Here is a 17,446-nt window from a genome sequence, read left to right as displayed (position 1 = left end):
CTGGTTGAGGGTCTTTTGCTGAGGCTAGGGCTTTCTGTGAAGGGTCTAGGCGGGCTTTCGAGCTCAGGAGCACTTTTCCTTGCTCTCCATCTGGGGAACTCCCCTGGAGACTCCACAGTAGCCTGTAACCTCTTCTTCCTTCCTCCCCTCCGCTCCCCACCACCACTCCTCTGTCTCCAGGTGATCCGCAGGGGCTGGCTGACCATCAACAACATCAGCATCATGAAGGGAGGCTCCAAGGAATACTGGTTTGTGCTGACGGCCGAGTCGTTGTCCTGGTACAAGGACGAGGAGGTATGTGCGAGCGGGGAAGAACGGGTTTTGAGGAGAGGCTCTGTGATTCACGGGCCTCGGGTGAGAAGGTCCTCGGGCTGGGAATGAGAATTAGCGCCCGGGACTAATTAGCATTGTCCATCTCCTGGCGTGCAGGAGTGTGGGTCTCCTCTGGAGGGTGCCCTGCAGACAGCGCACAGCCCCAGCCAGCAAATTCCATGTCTCCAGACACTCCCCCGGACCTCGGGATTGTGTAAACAAAGATAAACTGGGAGACATTGGCAAGCGGAGGTCCTACGGGATCCAGCTGCCCGGCCCTGGCCGAGCCTGGGGGGTGGCCACGCCGTGCAGGCATCCCCTGTGCCCTGCCTCCTTCAGGGGAGGTTTTCTTTGTCCCCCAACGCTGTGGTTGCAAGACCTCCAAGAAGGATCGGGGACCTCCTTTTACATCCCTGCCCCATCCCAACCCCCTAACCCAGGGCAGCCAGTTCCCAGTTTGACCGTCTCAGCACAGCAAAGCCAGAGGAGCAATGCAGGTGGTCAGGAGGGGAAACCATGTCCGTTCTGGCCCTGGGGAACGGAAAACCACCAACGCTGTGCAGGGCTTGGCTGCGGGTAAAGGAAAACTTAGTCTTTGACCCCACGGGACCATCGGTGCCTTGTCACCAAGCCCCGAACCCCCTCCTTGGCTGTTCTCCGTGGGGTTGCTGCGCTGCTCTTACATCATGCATCATCCCAAAGCTGCCTTCGGGCAGGAGGTGCCGATGGGGTTAATATCCCCACGCTAGGGTTGAGCTGCAAAAAGATCTTGGAAGCTGGAGGGAAATGGGAAACGGGATCGGGGTGGGCAGGAGGTGGCTGCAGCCCGTGCCGCCCTCCCAGCAAAGAACGCCGAGGCATCTCCGCTGCCTGAAGCCCGGGCAGCCCTGCCTGTGGTGGGCAGGAGGTGGGGTACGCGTGGGGGGCATTGCGCGCTGTCCTGACCGGCCCGTGCGGTGCCCAGCCACCCCCCGGCCACCGACCCCCCTCCAGAGCCACCCCCGTGAGCGTGGGGAGACCAGGGCATGGGGAGGGAACCCGATTCTCTCCGCTTCTGGGGTTTCTCTGTGCCGGGACCCCACAGGTCCCTTCTTGTTCCTCACTGGGTGTCTGGGAAGGGGCCGCTGCTGTTCCCGGACCTGTTTGCCCATGTCAGGGGATCTGGTGCCCCAGCCCTCGGGCTGGACATCCCGCTCCCCGGCGTACCGGGGCGGCCAGGGTGCTGGTAACTCACCCCTGCCTGGAAATGGCATTTCACCACTCAAACCCAAAGCGATTTCTTTGGGCTCAACCCTCCCAGGAACGGGACGGCGGCAAGACCGGCATCTCCTGCCCGCTTCTTGTCCGAGCTGCCGGGGCCGGCGTGAGCGCCGGAGCCAGCATCTCCTCCGTGGCATCGTGGTCTCGGCCATGCTACTTTCATATTTCAGATTTTCCAGCATTTCCGCCCCCACAGTCTGAAAATCGGCCCGTGATCTCGCCTTTCCCCTTACGTCACCGGCCTCCTGGCCAGATGCTGTGGGGTGGGGGGGCTGGCTTGCAGGGTGTTTTGGGGGGACGCGAGGGGTTCGGTGTGGCCGCTGCCTCGCCAGAGCCCAGCACGCGGGTCAGAAAAAGGAGACGTGAACACAACTTTTATTTCCCGGGAGCTGCTCAGCAGCTGGACATCGGGCATGAGAGCAAAGCCCGGGCTTCTTTTGTTCATCCTTCATCTTCCGAGCGAGCTGCAAAGGTGAACGTCTCTCCCGAACCGTGGAGTCAGATTTTAACCTCTCTTCCCCGGCCACCCCCCCCAGCCCCCTTTTTAAATCTGCCTCCTAAAAGAGAAGGAAACATGTTGAGCTGATAAACCTCCCTCCGGCGTGCTTTCCCCCCCTCTCGGAGCCCGCCGGTGCTCCCCCGGTTTCCTGCGCAGAGGCCTCTCGGGGGGCACGTCTGGCCCCTCCGCGGCGGGTAATGAGAACCAGCCGGCCGGGGATGAATGAGGCTCTGTCTTCTGCAAGCCCAGCTCTCCCTGCCCCCCTACCCCTGCCCCCCCCCACCAAGCCCCCGCCGTTAAAAAATGAACCGCCAAGAGCTGCTAAGCCGGCACCCAGCACCCTGGGGTTTTGGGGGGATGCAGCCCACCCTCTCGCCTCCCCATTGCAAGGCGGGGAAGCGTGGGGAGCGCTGCCCGGCCGGGCTCCCCCCGCTTCGGCTCTGCCCTCCCGCTTGTGCCGCCGAGGCAAAAAAACCAAAACCCCAAAACCACGCCGCCTCCACGAGTCGGAGCAAAAATCTCCCCAAAAAGGGCCGAATCCGGGCTCGCTCCCCCCCCCTGCCCTTACCTTGCGGCTGCTGGGGTGCTGCTGGGGTGCTGCTCGGCCAAACCCGATCTAACCAATGTGCAGACTACTGTACAACTTTAAACCCTCCTGAACAGGTAGTCTGAACACTGGGCAGGCTGGGCTGGAGTCTCCGGCTTCCCACGGCATCCACGGGGGCGGTTTTTATTTTTAATTTTTTCCCCCTCCCGGGTTTTGGTTTTTTTTTTTTAATAAGGAGAGAAGCCCGATGGGCGAAAGGAAACTGCTTTGTCTCTCTTCTGACGTGGCAAAGTCCTTGCAACCGAATCCAGTCTGGAAAAAAGTTGTGGGTTTTTCAGGAAATCATGAGGAGGAGTGTGGGGCGGCGGTGGAAGGGGGGCGGGGGGGGGGGGAAGGCTTTGGGTTCGTGGCCTCTCTACAAAGGCGAACGTCACTTTTTGGGACCGTGTGCGCAGCATCTGGAGACAAAGTGGAGCTGGAGCTGTTCTAAACAATTCCAGATGTGGCGTTTCGGCAGCGACTCGGCTGGGTGGCCCCTCGGCGGGGCTGGAGAGCAGCCTCTTAAATCAGCAGCCGACTTTGTGCCAGACTGCGAGGCCCCGGTTCCTTCCAACCATCCCCTCCGGCAGGGACGGGCACCGGGGGGGAAATTCCTGGGGCCCCACGGAGGCGGCAGGGTGGGCTCCGGTGGAGCCGGCCCCATCCCGTGCCAAGGGAGGGCAGCTACGGCACAGGCAGGGCTGCCAGCGGGCAGCGTCCTGGAGCCGCCCGCCGACCTGGAGGGACCGAATCCCTTTCTCCGGTGGTTTCTTTGGTGCTGCCGGATGCGTCCTTGGAAAGGCAGGGAAGCCAGAGCAGCACCAAAAGGGATTCGCGGTCTGTTCTTGTGCCGGAGCGCTGCCGATTCGGGGGGCAGGCTCCTGGGGAGGGCAGATTGCTCCGTCCCAGGTAAAGCTCTTGGCTTTGGTCAGGGAATCGTGTGCTGTGGGCTGAGCTGAAAAGCGTGTCTTGGTGGACCTTCTCTGGTGTGAGCTTGAGGAAATCGCGGCCCCTCCGTCGCAGGAGCTCTGATCTCCGCTGTGTTTCTAGGGGTTGGGTTTTCGTTCTACTCAGGATGGCTAATCAGCATTAGCGAAGCACCGCTGTCCTCGCTCGCTCTCATCCCTCCCTTCCTCTTGTCCCCTCTTCCAGGAGAAGGAGAAGAAATACATGTTGCCTTTGGATAATTTGAAAATCAGGGACGTGGAGAAGGGATTTATGTCTAACAAGCACGTCTTTGCCATCTTCAACACAGAGCAAAGGTAAGGGCTGTGAGCAGGAGCCTCCTGAAATCCCTTCGCTCTCTGGGTATCGCACCAGGCTCAAAACGCTGCCGAACACGCTCCACGGTTGACGGGCTGATGGTTTTGCCCTCCCTTGGTCATTGCTGGTCCAAACCCAGGCCGTGCATCCGGCTTCCCCGTCCGTTCGGTGTCGCGCTCCAAGGCAGGAGCATCTGTGATCTGGTGGGGGAGGATTTCTTCAGAGGAAGCAGAAGCTTGCCGATATTTATATACACATTCTGGAGGGATTTCAGGCTTCTTCGGGCATCCTGGTGTTGAGGGCTCGAGGTGCTGGAGGCCTCGCCGGTGCTCTGCCGAGCCTCCCGTCCTCCGTGGTCCTCACCCCCGGCTCTGCGCCTTCTTCCTAGGAACGTGTACAAAGATCTCCGTCAGATTGAGCTGGCCTGCGACTCCCAAGAAGATGTGGACAGCTGGAAAGCCTCCTTCCTCCGAGCGGGAGTTTACCCAGAGAAAGACCAAGTAAACACTCCCTCTGACTTGTCCGAGCCCTCCCGGAGCAGGCTGGCCGAGGGGTGCTGTCTGAGACCAGCCCGGGGAGAGGCTGCCAGAGGAGCCTTCAGACTTGGGAGCTCTTGGCTTGGGTCCTGGTGTGTCACAGTAGGTTCTCGGATACCCTGGAAAATGCCGTGGTATCGCAGAAGAGGACGAACTTTATAACGCGGCCCTAGTTTGTGCTGCCCAGCCGATGGATCTAGTCGTTCCGGGCTACGAAATAAACTCTGTTTCAAAAAAGCATCCGCGTAGGATGGAAATAGGTGGAAGGGACAGGGATTATGTGCGGAGCAGAGGGGTTTCTTTCTGGGTCTGTCAGATCCCGACAGTAACTTGTGCCCTGCTTTCCCTGAGCAGACTGAGAACGAGGACGGCGCCCAGGAGAACACCTTCTCCATGGACCCTCAGCTGGAGCGCCAGGTGGAAACCATCCGCAACCTTGTCGACTCCTACGTCGGCATCATCAACAAGTCCATCCGGGACCTCATGCCAAAGACGATAATGCACCTCATGATAAACAATGTGAGTGGCTGCGCCGCGGGGCGGAGGGGAACCTCGGACGGACGCGGCCCCTCCAGAGGGAAGGGAGCTTCTGGGGGTTCTGGGGATTTTGGGGTTCTCCGGGCAGCACACGCCGGGGAGGAGCCCTGGGCCCCCCTCGGCTTTAGTAGGAGTCGGATGGGCTGCGCCACGCTCGTCGCCGAGCTGGAACTGAACAGTGGGATTTGATGATCTTTCGATTCTTAATTCTTATGTCTTTGTGCTCGAGCTGCTTGGCAGCGGCTTTGCTGAGAAGGCACTTTGATTCTTGGCGTTTGCTCCCGCCTGGTTCCAGCAAACCGGGGACGCTGAACCGTCCCGCAAGTCCCGAGTCGCTGGGGCTCCACGTGTCTTCCAGGGCTGGAAGAGGTGTCCCCTGGCCCCCGCTGCCTCCACGGCTTTGGGTCCTCCAGCTCCGACTCCCCCAGCTTCCGAGCCAGCAGGTTTGCTGTCTCGGGCTCACCTTGGCTTGCTGTTTCTCTTTAGACCAAGGATTTCATCCACTCGGAGCTGTTGGCCTACCTGTACTCCTCTGCCGACCAGAACAGCCTGATGGAGGAGTCGGCCGACCAGGCGCAGAGGAGGGACGACATGCTGCGCATGTACCATGCCCTGAAAGAGGCCTTGAACATCATCGGGGACATCAGCACCAGCACCGTCTCCACGCCGGTTCCCCCGCCCGTGGACGACACGTGGCTGCAGACGAGCAGTGGGCACAGGTCGGTTTGGCGGGGACGGGATGCCCGACGGGAATTAGTGGGGCGGACGACGGGATAACGCGGATTTGGGCTTTTTCCTGGGGGAAAGGAGGGCTGCGGGCTGTCAGCGCTCCGTTCCCTGAGGTGCTCTCTCTCCTCCGCAGCCCCCCGCCTCAGCGCAGATCTGCCGTCCTGCCGCCGGGCCGGCCGCCAGCCGTGAGGGGTCCAACGCCGGGGCCGCCCCTGATCCCCATCCCCGCAGGGGGACCCTCCTCCTTCGCCGCTCCCCCCATCCCCTCGCGCCCTGGACCCCAGAACATCTTCGCTGCTAATAACGACCCCTTCTCAGCCCCTCCTCAGATCCCGTCGCGGCCGGCACGCATCCCCCCCGGCATTCCTCCAGGGGTGCCCAGGTAAGAGAATCCGTTTCGGCAGGCTCCCCGGTGCCGGGGGAGGCTCTCGTCCTCGGCCCGCAGCCCTCCCGAGGGGGCGTGGGGCGGTCTCCTGCCCCCAGGGCTGGATCCTCAACTCGGGCGGAGCTTTTCTGAACGTCCCGGTGCCTCCGAGGTGCGAAACCCCTCGGTCGGGAGGGGAGTCGGCAGCTCGTGGTTTCTGTGGCAGGACTTGGAGCTCCCCTTCTGCCCCCCAGCGCAGCCCCTCGCTTCTCCTGGGGTGGGAACTCCGGTCCCCCTCCTCCCTGCAGAAGGATCGGTGCCGGTTGCCGGTACCTCCGTGGCACGCGCCGGAGGCTGGGGAGCTTGCGTGCCGCCGGCAGGCGGGGACGGAGGTCCCGCCGGGACGTGGCCTCGAGCTGAGCTGCCACCACGAGGTCCCCTCGCCTCGCCGTCCCCACGCTCACGCCTCTGTTCCCCTTCTCTCTGCAGCAGAAGACCCCCCGCCGCGCCGAACCGGCCCACCATTATCCGACCGGCCGAACCCTCCCTGCTCGATTAACTGCCCAGGGGCTGGTAGCGACTCCCAGAGCGGCTGCCCCCACGCCTGCCGCTTTCCTTTGCCGTTTTGGGGGGGGGGGGAAAGGGGAAAAAAAAACAACCCCCAACCCCCGCGTCTAATCTCGTTTTTTAAAACCATCCTACCTGTGATCAGCTCAGCAGAGCGGTTTAACCACGGCCGATCCCCATCAGCGCGCCGCGGCCCCTCCTCGGGACGGGCGCAGAGCGTCCCGGCGTGTAAATGCCGGCGACATCGGTTTAGGACGGGCAGCGCTCCTCGCCCTCCCTCACCTCCGCTGCGCCTGAGCCGGGAAGCGGATAGTCGGCACTACGGCGGCGAGGGGCCGGTGCTGCGCCAGAGAAGCCCCCGAGTCCCGCTGTGCCCCCCCCGCTCCCCGTATAATAAACCGCGGAGGATTAGATATTTTGGGGGGGGTCGAATATTGCACTTTGTCAGAAATCCCCCCCCTCCCTCTCCCTCCACCACACACCAGCGCTCGGCGTTCGTGCCGTGGGATGGCCTGAATGTACGCGACGGGGATGGGAGAGCTCGGAGGTGGTTGACTCCAAGACTGTCGCCTGTCTTTGGCTGCGCCCAGAATCTCCTAGAGCTGCCGTTGGGGCTGATCAGATTCCTGCCTATTCGCTTTCTTCCTCCTTTTCCTCCTCTTCCTCCCCCCCTCCAGAATTTTTGTATTAATATATTATATATAAAACTTAGCGATTTTTGGTTTTTCTCTCCCAAACCCGAAAGTCGATTGCTAATCTTGACCATAGTCTATATTTCAGTTTTTATAGCTTTGAGGAAAATTTATATATGGAAAATGATGGGACTGCAGATAGCGATTTGCTAATAAATCTAATCCGCCGCAAAGCAGGAGCAGACTCTCCAGGTAGTCCTTGTGTCGCGAGGTGCCGGCTCAGCAGCGAACCTCAGGTATTTCTTCCGCGACGCCCGCCCTCGCCCCGCTCCGTACTCGGTGCTCACCGTAAAGCGCCCGCCACGGCGCACACCGAACCCGGGCTGACCCGGGGAAAAAGACTGGAATAACGCGCGGGGAGGTGGGTCTCGTGGCGGGGGGAGCGTGCCGGAGCATTCTGGGCAGCTCCGTGCCCTCCCGGTTTGTCGTCACCGCAACCCCTCGCCGGCAGCGGCTTTTCCAGCCCTGAGGAAGAGGAGGGAGCGTTTCTCCCCGCTGCCTCGAGCCCCCCACCCAGGACAGGCTCTTCTGGGGGGTCCGGCTGCCCCCGATAATCCCGTGCAAATCCCGAAGGGGGGGGAGGTTGTGTCTGGGAGGATGCCCGGAGCGAGGGGGCAGCCCCGAGCCAGCCGTGCCTTGGCCCCCGCAGCATCCCTGCCCGCTTTGCCGCTGCCTTCGGTCTTCCCCGAGGAGCCGGTCGCCCCACTGGGCTCTGGCTGGGAGCAGAGGTTGTAAATATTTTTACAGACTGTATTAATTGTATAAAAAAAAAAAAAAAAAAGGAAAAGGAAAAAAAAAACCCACCCCAACAATAATGTAGGTTTTTAAGAACATCGACTCCAGCCCCAGCCCAGCCAGGCTGCCGGGAGCGCGGAGATGGGGCTGCGGCGCTGCCTGCCTTAATCGCATCCCCCTTTTTCGCAGCGAGGTGTCCCGTCCCCCAATTAATCCGTTAACGAGCCCAGCCTGCTGCCCTGCCTGGTGTCATTCGGCCGGGCACCCCCAGGGTTTCGGGGGGCCGGTGGCATCGCCGGCACGGCCGCTCTGTGCAGCTCTCGCCCCCACCACCCCCCTCCCCGGTCCGTGGCCGGTGCTGCCGCCGCCTCCCCGGCCGGGGGGGTCCCGTCCGGCGCTTGCCCCTCTTCCCGCCGGCGGTTTCGGGGGCCTCCCCCTCGCTCACCTCGTCTGGCCAAAAACCCAGCCCGCTCCTCTCCTCTCCCTCCAGTTTGCCAACGTGTAAGTGCCTCCGGTCTGTATCCTATTAATAAACTAAAAAAAAAAATTAAAAAAAAAATAAAGGGGAAAAAAAATACAAATCTTCTGGTGAAAGTCTCTGGCGCTTCGTGGGGGTTTTGGTCTCGCCCTTTCCTTCTCCCTCCTGCCTTTTCCTCCAGTGTCCCATTGCTGGTGGGGGGGCCTCGAATCAAGGGGAGCTTTTGGGGGGAATCTCGAATCAAGAGGGGCTTTTGGGGGTCTCAGATTGAGGAGACTTTGTGGGGCTCTCGAATCAAACGGGGAGTTTGGGGGTCTCGGATCAAGGGAGGGCTGTCCTGCAGACTGTCTCTGTGCCAGCTCCTCTAACCAAGATTTCACTGATGGCTGTTTAAAACCCCAAATCTTTTATTATTTGCATCAAACCAACCCCATCCTCCGTGTAAGGCCCCCCCCAGTGCTGCCAGAGCGCGGTGGTCCCACATTTTTGGACGTGTCTTTGAGCGCCTGGGCTGCAGAAAATTGTTGAGGCAGAAAAATCCCGGTTGGAGCAAACGGGGGCCGGTGCGGGGCTGGATGCGGCCCCCACCGCCCCGATTCCCCACCACCCGGCTTGTGGCAGAGCCGCGTTTCTGTGCGGTCGCGGTCCGGCATCTCCTTGTCCTCGGAAATGGTGCCGGAGGATGAACCAGTGCTCAACCGCGTCTCGCTCCAGCCCAGGAGGGACATGGGGGCTCCGGTGGGATTTATCCCTCGGCAGCCGGAGGGAGGCCCGGCCACGCGACCTCGGCCGTGGTGGGCGACCAGGAGGTCCCGGCGCAGCCGGAGCTTCCCCCGGTGCAGGGTTGCGCCGTCAGCTTCAGTAGGACTCGGTGCTCCGGCACGTACCGGAGCGTGCCGGGAGTTGGGCTGGCTCCAGGGCGGCTGGACGTTGCGCTAAGAGGGATTTGGGGGGATTTTCCGTAGAGCGAGTGCCGGACCCTGCGCCGGTGCCGGGCAGCGCGGCGAGCTCAGGTGTTTCAGGGTCGGTTCTGCCCCACGGCAAGTGCCGTGCCGGCACCGGCTGCTCGTCCCGCAGCCGCCAGCCGGGACGGGATGCTCCCGGGGCTGCAGCGGGAGGAAGGGGCGATGGAGTGCCATCAGTCCCAATGGGGTGGATCGCTAACGAAGGCGCTAACGAAGGCGCCGAGGGAAGCCGGCTGGGGCTTCTTGGGGGGTTGGTAGAACCGGGGTGGGGGGGCTGTGATTTGGGTGGGGGGGTCTCACCCTGAGACTCCAGAGGCTCTTGGGGAGGACAGGGACCCGCTCAGGGGCTCCTCTGCAGCCACGCTGGGGGGTCCTGGCCAGGGACACCCCCCCCGCCCCACAGACAGGGGAGCTCCGATCCCTCTAAATGCTCTTTTTCTTTTTTTTTTTTTTTTCCCCTGCCACCAGGAGACCGGCTCCCTCTGCGCCGCCTCGGCCCTTCTGAGCTCCGCCGGCCCCCGCTGCTCCGACCCCCCCGTCCCACCGCCGCAAAGCCGAGCGGACGCCTTCGGCCGGGGGCCGGGACGCAGCCCCGCGCCGGGGGCAAAGGACGAGGCGTCGGGGGCACGCGAGGCCTCTCCCCCCACAGCTTTCGGCAACCTCGGGGTTGGAAAAGGGCTCCTGGGACTGCGGCGTTTCGCTCCAGTGTGAAAACTCCCACTTCCCGAGCGCCGAGAAGCCCCCCCCGAGCCAGGCCAGCCTCTTCCCACTGCCCTCACCTTGCCTAGGTTGTGATTTAGCGATTAATAATGACCCCCCCGCAGCCTGGGACTGGCTCCGGCTCCCGGTGATGCCGCACCGGCAAAGCTATGGGCAACTCTGCCCTTGCCACGGGGATTTTCCCCCTTCGCCCTCCCCTCGTGGACGTCCCCGGGGTGTTTTTTTTCAGGGGCAGCAACACATAAAGCACCTCCAACGCTCGCCCCGATTTTGGAGTATTTCTTGCCCCATCTCTCTCCCAGCCCAGCTCTGTCGCCCCCCCCCCCCCCCATTTATGGGCACCAGGAGCGACATTTGCCGCTTGAATTCCCTTTTCTGGGCATTTTTAAGGCTGGATCTGCTCCTTATGGCCATCTTGGTTCTGTTCAAAACGCCTCCAGCGGAGGAAGGGCCAAGCCTGCACCCCTGAATCTGCGAGAGCCCCAGGGAGGGAGACTCTGGGTGGGGGAATCCTGGCTCCGCGTTGGCCGAGGAAAGTCCCGGTTTCCCCTGAAGCCGGAGGGATTCGGCGGGTCCTTCCCGGATGCTCAGACGAGCCGCAGGGCAGCGGCATTGGGAGAGCAGCTCCGGCACGCGGTGAGCCTCCAGGCAGCGGTTTCCATCTCCGCGGTGCCGGCCATGCCGTATCGGAGCCAGCGGGCAGGGCCGGGTGCACGTCCTACCCGATAAACGCTGCGGGAGTGGGGAACCCTCTCCCCGAGCAAAGTCCTTCCCGGCTCCGGCTCCTCCGGGGCCCTTTTCCCTGCCGGTGGAGGCAATTCCGAGGAGTTTGTCCAGCCCCCGGCTACGGCTGAGCCTATAAACCACCTCGGGATCCTAGAGACTCGTCCCCGTGACTCCCCGCAGGGCCCAGAATAAACGGATTCCTTTCTCAAAGGCTCAGGGACGCGCATTCGAGGCCCTTCGGTGACAAAATGCGGGGGGGGTTCGCCCCCAAACCTCCCCCCCCGGGGTTCGCATTGGCTCCAAGACACCGCGGTACAAAGCTGGGCAGGTTTAATCCCGCCGGGAGGGAGCAGCAGCAGCCGGAGGGGAGCACGTCCCTCCTCCGACGCCATCCCGGCAGGGAGCCGAGTCCCGTGTGTGTGTGTGTGTCCCCCACCCTCACCCCCATCTACGTCCGCACCGTCCTCTTGTCCTCGAAGAGGCTCTTCAGCATGTAGACCTGGAGGAAAGCCACCACCACCAGCACGCCCAGGTTGACGGCCGACCAGAAGTTCACCCGGCCCAGGTTGCTCTCCTGCAGGTTACGGTCTCGGGCCTCGAAGGCTCGAAGCAGCGTCTGCATCTGGATGCTCCGTTCCAGGCGGCTCTTCATGGTCTCGATGGATTCCTGGGGACGGAAAGGGAGGCACCGGTCGGACATGCCGATCTCCGCTGCCTCCTCAGGGAATCCCGGGACGGTTTGGGTGGGAAGGGACGCTTGGAGCTCAGCCCGTCCAACCCCCCCCCGCCACGAGCGGGGCCGTCTTCACCGAGATCAGGGTGCTCAGAGCCCCGGCCAGCCCGGCCCCGAAGGGTCCCAGGGACGGACGGGGCATCGGCCCCCTCTCTGGGCAGCCTCTGCCAGGGCCTCACCCCCCTCGGCGGGAAGAATTTCCTCCCTAGAGCCGGGCCGAATCGCCCCTCTTTTAGCCGAAAACCCTTCCCCCTTGTCCCAGCGCTGCCGGCCCGCCGAAAGAGTCTGTCCCCGTCTTTCCGGGCAGCGCCGCGAGGTGCAAGAAGGTCTCCCCGGAGCCTTCTCTCCTCCGGGCTGAACGCCCCCAACTCTTCCAGCCCTCGGATCAGCTCCGTGGGCTCCTCCGGACCCGCTCCCGCGGGTCCCTCTCCTTCCTCTGCCGAGCACCCCAGAGCTGGCAGCAGAATCACAGAATAATTTAGGTTGGAAAAGACTTTTAAGATCATCGAGTTTGACCGTCAACCCAACGCTGCTGAACCCAAACGCAGGACTGTCAGGGGGGTCTTGCTGGACTCGAGGGGCAGAATCCCCTCCCTTGCCCTGCCGGCCACGCTGCTGGTGATGCCACCCGGGAGGCGGTTGGATTCCCGGGCTGCCGGCACACGTCACCGGCTCGTGTCCGGCTCTTCCTCCTCCACGGGGCGGCTCCGATCCCTTCATCCCCGGCCGGTACGGATACCGGCCCAGCGCAGGACCTCACGCTCGGCCTCGTCGAACCTCATCCCCACCTTGATGTCCTCGATTTTGACGTCCAGCGTGTCCTCGGGCTCCGCCGCCTCCACCCAGCCGTCGCCTTCCTCCTCCTCCTCTTCCTCCTCCTCCTCCTGGGCGCTGTCGAAGATGAGCTCGAAGAACACCAGCTTCTCCGAGATGGTGCTGAAGGAGTTGTCGAAGCAGAGCTTGTAGTCGCCGGCCTCGGTGGGCTCCACGCTGCCGGGGTGGAGAGGAGAGTGGGGTCAGCGGGACGGGACGGGGGATGGGACGGGGGACGGGACGGGGGACGGTCAGGACTCACGTGTGCGCCCCGTCGGAGCGGCGGGACTCGCTGACCAGCAGCAGCCCCGAGGGACTCTCCAGGGAGAAGTCGACGTCCAGCCCGGCCCCACCGATCACCTGCCGGAACCGGGGATGAACACCGGTAACGGGGACGAACACCGGTAACGGGGACACCCCTCCGGTACCGGGGATCCCCCTCCGGCACCGGGGACACCCCTCCGGCACCGGGGACACCCCTCCTGCCCAGCCCTGGGCCCCACGTCCCCCCACACCTGCCTATGGGCCCGGTACCGGTTTCCCCCCCCCCCAACTCCTTCTCCCGGTACCCCCCCCGGTACCGGCTTACCCCCCCTCCTCCTCCTCCTCCCGGTATCCCCCCCCCCTCCAGTCCAGCTTCCCCGTTCCTGCCCCAAGCCCTCCGTTACCGGCCCAGCTCTCCCGTTACCGGCCCGGTACAAGCCCCGCCCCTCCTGTACAAGCCCCGCCCTCTCCGGTATAGCCCCGCCCCCCGGCCCCGCCCCCCTCCGGTACCTGGTACTCGGCCTCCAGGGAGGCGTTCCCGGGCGCGCCCTGGTAGAAGCATTCCCGGCGGCCGGCGGGCAGGACGAACGTCACCTCGGCGTCCGGGGGCGGCGGGGCGGCGGCGGGCCCGGTGCAGAGCGCCAGCAGCCACAGCCACCGCGCCGCCATTTCCGACGCGCGGCGCCTTTAAGCCAGGCCCCGCCCCGCCGCCGCGCGCCGACAGGGCCCGGGCGGACGGCGGGGTTGTCCGCGGCGGGCGCCTGAGGCGGGAGCGGCGAGGCGGGGCTTCAGGCAGCGCCTCGGCCGCCCGCGGGGCGGGGTCCTGGCGAACGGCAGCCTTGCCCCGCCTCTCCCGGAATCCTCTCCGCTTATTGGTTGCTCCCTCCCGGCGCCCGGCGTTCTAACTTCTCATTGGCCGACGCGGACCAGCGCCCGCCCCCTTATCGTCTTCCCTCAGCCCGGGGGGCCGCGGCCGCCCCCTGAGGGGAGCCGGACTCCCACAATGCACCGCGGTGTGGCCTGGGGCAGATGAGGGGGGGCTGGGGCAAATTTGGGGGGTTAAGTGCAGATTTGGAGGCTCCTGGGGCAGCTTTAGCTGGCTAGGTGCAGATTTGGCGGGCCGTAGGGCAGATCTGGGAGGTCCTGAGGCAGATTTGGAGGCCCCTGGGGCAGATTTAGGTGGTTAGGGGCAGATTTAGGTGGTTAGGTGCAGATTTGGGGGACCCTGGGGCAGATTTGCGGGGCCCTAGGGCAGATATAGGTGGTTAGGTGCAGATTTGGGGGTGCCCTGGGGCAGATTTGGAGGCTCCTGGGGCAGATTTAGGGGGCCTTTGCAGATTTGGGGGGCCCTGGAGCAGATCTGGGTAATTAGGTGCAGTTCTGGGGGGGGCGTAGGGCAGGACTGGGGGCCCCTGGGGCAGATTTAGGTGGTTAGGCACAGATCTGGGGGAGCCCTGGGGCAGGACTGGGGTCCCGGGGCAGATTTGGGAGGTCCCAGGGCAAATTTGGGTGGTTAGGTGCGGATTTGGGAGTCCCTGAGGATGATTTGGGGGGGCCTAAGGCAGATTTAGGTGCTTAGGGGCAGATTTGGGAGATCTTGGCGCAGCTTGAGGGGCCGAGGAGCAGACTGGGGGGGTTCTGTGAGCAATGTCAGGGTGCGGGGCTGCTCCCCAGCCAGGGCCCTGGCTCAACCCCGGGGCTCAGCCTCACCCTCCTGGGGAAACGGAGGCGCAGGGCCGCAGCCGCCCTACTGCCGCTGCTGCCCAGCCCCAGGCCAACCTCTCAGCCCTGATTCCTCGCGGTTTTGGGACAACCGCAGGAGGAAGCAGGCGTGGGCCAAGCAGGCGGGCGCATCCGGCACGCGGTCCCCGCCGCCGGCTGTGCCCCGCCTTTCCCCACGCAACAGTCCCCGGGCCGGCCTGCACGGTCACGTCCCTCAGGATCGGCGACTCCAGGAACGGCCCCTTGTTTTACGCCTGCATCATCAGCCCTGACGAGGTGCGTCTCCTCGGGCTTGCTGGTCGCCTCCTGCCCTGAAGCGCTGCGCATGCCGGGCTCCGTTCCACCTTGTGGGCAGCTGCTTTTCATTAACGGGCAAAGCGATTGCCGCTGAGGCCGGCAGCACCGTCGGGAGCCGGAGGTGCTGGAGAAAAACCGCAGGAGTTGTTTCAAGCCGTCCGACCCTGTCGAGGGTCTGGGTGAGGGTCCCAGCTGGGTGTCAGTCCAGAGTGACGCCTCATTACGTCCTGTTTACACCTCTTTTTTGATGATATCATCGTCATAATTGGGGAGTGAGCCCAGGAAATCACGTCCAGTGTCAGGAGCAGGTTTCACACAGACACGAGCTCGTGTCGCTCTGATTATTGGGTGGAAAAAGCCTTTTCTGTGCAACAGGGGAAAAAAATAACCCCGGTCTGTACTTGGGGACTCTGTCATTTCCTTCCTCGGTGATGAAACTTCATTTTGAGCAAAATCCTCCTCCTTCTTCTTTTCAGCGGAGAGCTCCTGCACCTCGGGTTCTCTTCGACAGGGCTCTCCCTGATCCAGACCCCGGAGGAGGAGGATGAGGCTGGAGTTTCTCCTCTTCGTGGCGGGTATGTTGTCCTTGCCTCCACCTGAGCTTGGGTTGGCCGAGCCAGAATTCACCACCGCACCAGTCGCTTGATGGTCGCATCCGGCTCCCTGTTCCCTCTCTCGCAGGAGCCATGGCAGCACCGAGGCTCTCCCCGCCGCCGCTCGGGCTCCTCTTCCAAGAGGACGGGGGTTCCCCGAAAATCAGCTGCTTCGCCCCGCAGAGCTACACCGGCAGCACCTTTGAGCTCTTTGCGACGGGCACCGATGTCCCCGCGCAGAGTGTCTCCGCCAACCCGGGTCAGCACAAGGTTGATTTCACCCTGGATGGGACCGCGCTGGCCTCCCGGTGCTACCGGTGCAGGTACCGGAGCTATAACGGCAGCGCCTGGCAGATGTCGGCATTCAGCATGGAGATTGTGGTGAACGGTGCGGGTGGTGGGACGCCGGGGGGGCGGCGGGTGGGGGCACCCCCTCCCCACAGCCGTGAGGGGCTCCGCCGCGGCACAGCGGCCACGGTGCGCCGGGGCCGACGACGACCCAAACCCAACGTGTTTCTCCCCAGCCTCGGGTGATGCCGGCTGTCATCCCCCCCACCAGCCGCCCCGACCCGGCCGTCCTCTGCCGACCTCCACCACTCTGCGGCAAGGTACCGGGCACGGGGCACCCACCCGGCTCGGCGACAGCGCCGGTGTCTTGTTCCCCGGTGGTCCTCTGTGGCCGTGCCGGGGGTTTCCCCTGCGGGTGACCCCCCGCTCTCTCTCCCCCTTCCAGATCGTTCCTGGCTTCTCCCAGTTGCCATCGGCGTGGCCGGCCTGGTGCTGCTGCTGCTGGCAGCGGCGGCGGTGGTGGCCCTGTCGAGGTGCGTAGGGTGCGGGCACTCTCGCTGGCGTGGCCGTGCCCGGCAGGGGCCCATAACCGGGGAGCGCCGGCTGTGCCGACGGGGGATTGGCACTTCAGATGTCCCCCACCGGGGCGGCCACACGGTTCGGTGCTGCCTCAGAGGCGAGGGTGCCGGTGCCCGGTGCCGTCAGGCAGATCCCTTCTTGGTCCTCACTGGCTCTGGGCGAGTCACCGGCAGCAGGACCCCCCCCGGGTGGGGTTGTGGTTCGGGGAGAACCGGGTTTAAGGCACCCGCTGGGTCCCCCCCGGCATCACCGCGCAGCTCCGGTGTCTGAGCCTGGCTGCGCCTCCACCCGTCTCTGTTTTCTCTCTCGCCAGTTGAGGCCAGGAGACAGCGGGCAAAGAGGTGAGAGCTTTCGGAGCCGGCGCCGCTGCGGCTAAACCATCCCCGAAAGCTCCCTGGGGACCCCCCGGCCGAGCCGCGGCGCCGGGCTCCCCGCTGCCTTCTCCCTGCCCGCGCGCGCCCCCTGCTCGCCGCGCTGCCACCGGTTTTGTTTTTGCAGGCAGCAGGCGTCTTGCTGGACGGAAACGCGGTACCCCCACCACCGGTAAGGCTCAGACCCACCCTGTGCCGGGGCCGGGTGCCCCCTTCGGTGGCCGGTGCCGCACCGCTTCCCCCCAGGCCCCCAGAACACTAAAACCGTCCCCGTCCTCTTTTTTCCTCCGCAGAGCTTTCCTATGACAACTACACCTACGCCGTCAGCGTGGTGAGTGGGGGGCGGACGGGGGGGTCCCGTGCCCACCCGGGGTTGGTTTTGGGGGTCTGCCCGCCTGCCGGAGCGGCACGGGCTCGTCCGGCTGCCGGCGGGCTGCCCCGGCTCACCCCCACCTCTCCCCCCCCCGACAAGAATGAGCAGCCAGGAGCCGCCGGCGGGCACCGGCACAGCCCCGGTGTCCCTACAGAGATACCCCCCAGGCGTCCCCCCCCCGCGGCACCCCACTTCAGCACCTTCAGGTCCTTGGCATGAGCCCCCGGCGGGGCCGTGTCTGCCGGCGCTCCCCCACGGCACCAGAGCCCAGCTCCTCCTTCCCGCCGGGGAGCACGAGGAGCCCCCGGCCCAACCGCGAGGGAAGGGGCTGCGTGAAGTCAAGGTCGGTGAGGCGCCGGCACCGCCGCAGCACCACGCCGGCTGGGGGGACGTGCCGGGGGCTTCCCGGAGCTGCCCCACGAGACCCCCGGCATGGGAGAGGGT

General features: G+C 64.2%; 3 protein-coding genes across 14 annotated transcripts in view; 2 read left to right on the top strand and 1 right to left on the bottom strand.

The window, feature by feature from the left end:
• Positions 1–10,510, top strand: part of DNM2 (dynamin 2) — a 36,476-nt gene extending 25,966 nt beyond the window's left edge. For 7 of the 12 annotated variants that reach the window (XM_052798774.1, XM_052798784.1, XM_052798779.1 and 4 more), the window contains 7 exons: positions 181–294; positions 3,810–3,919; positions 4,309–4,420; positions 4,811–4,975; positions 5,480–5,712; positions 5,856–6,104; positions 6,576–7,522. In XM_052798774.1, coding sequence (XP_052654734.1) covers positions 181–294; positions 3,810–3,919; positions 4,309–4,420; positions 4,811–4,975; positions 5,480–5,712; positions 5,856–6,104; positions 6,576–6,645 — 1,053 coding nt within the window. In that variant the 3' untranslated portion in view covers positions 6,646–7,522. Of the gene's footprint in view, positions 1–180; positions 295–3,809; positions 3,920–4,308; positions 4,421–4,810; positions 4,976–5,479; positions 5,713–5,855; positions 6,105–6,575; positions 7,523–9,991 lie in introns of those variants that run through there. The other 5 variants (XM_052798781.1, XM_052798775.1, XM_052798785.1 and 2 more) reach the window with 2 other exon arrangements.
• Positions 10,511–11,282: 772 nt separating this feature from the next.
• TMED1 (transmembrane p24 trafficking protein 1) lies at positions 11,283–13,572 on the bottom strand. The gene is made up of 4 exons (XM_052798792.1): positions 13,290–13,572; positions 12,778–12,875; positions 12,491–12,692; positions 11,283–11,636 (listed from the first exon to the last, which is right to left on the bottom strand). Exons 1-4 carry the CDS (start codon positions 13,446–13,448, stop codon positions 11,418–11,420), a joined length of 678 nt encoding a protein of 225 aa, XP_052654752.1. The 5' UTR covers positions 13,449–13,572; the 3' UTR covers positions 11,283–11,417.
• A 403-nt stretch (positions 13,573–13,975) lies between these two features.
• C10H19orf38 (chromosome 10 C19orf38 homolog) lies at positions 13,976–17,438 on the top strand. Its single transcript, XM_052798794.1, has 9 exons — positions 13,976–14,777; positions 15,275–15,373; positions 15,480–15,779; positions 15,916–15,999; positions 16,125–16,216; positions 16,577–16,599; positions 16,757–16,791; positions 16,914–16,960; positions 17,102–17,438. Exons 2-9 carry the CDS (start codon positions 15,343–15,345, stop codon positions 17,219–17,221), a joined length of 732 nt encoding a protein of 243 aa, XP_052654754.1. The 5' UTR covers positions 13,976–14,777; positions 15,275–15,342; the 3' UTR covers positions 17,222–17,438.
• Positions 17,439–17,446: the final 8 nt, after the last annotated feature.

The sequence above is a fragment of the Harpia harpyja genome, chromosome 10 (genome assembly GCF_026419915.1).
Source record: "Harpia harpyja isolate bHarHar1 chromosome 10, bHarHar1 primary haplotype, whole genome shotgun sequence".
NCBI lineage: Eukaryota > Metazoa > Chordata > Aves > Accipitriformes > Accipitridae > Harpia > Harpia harpyja.
The sequence above is the reverse complement of the archived record's forward strand: the minus strand, read 5'-3'. Positions and strand labels throughout refer to the sequence as shown.

What these genes read in the sequence shown, in the direction of transcription:
- TMED1 (XM_052798792.1), bottom strand. Translation starts at nt 13,448, where the DNA reads ATGGCGGCGCGGTGGCTGTGGCTGCTGGCGCTCTGCACCGGGCCCGCC. An exon ending in CCCTGGAGGCCGAGTACCAG is followed by an intron (nt 12,876 to 13,289) that starts GTACCGGAGGGG and finishes CGGTTCCGGCAG; the next exon opens with GTGATCGGTGGGGCCGGGCT. An exon ending in TCAAAATCGAGGACATCAAG is followed by an intron (nt 11,637 to 12,490) that starts GTGGGGATGAGG and finishes TTCCGTCCCCAG; the next exon opens with GAATCCATCGAGACCATGAA.
- C10H19orf38 (XM_052798794.1), top strand. Translation starts at nt 15,343, where the DNA reads ATGAGGCTGGAGTTTCTCCTCTTCGTGGCGG. An exon ending in GTTTCTCCTCTTCGTGGCGG is followed by an intron (nt 15,374 to 15,479) that starts GTATGTTGTCCT and finishes CCTCTCTCGCAG; the next exon opens with GAGCCATGGCAGCACCGAGG. An exon ending in AGGAGACAGCGGGCAAAGAG is followed by an intron (nt 16,600 to 16,756) that starts GTGAGAGCTTTC and finishes TTGTTTTTGCAG; the next exon opens with GCAGCAGGCGTCTTGCTGGA.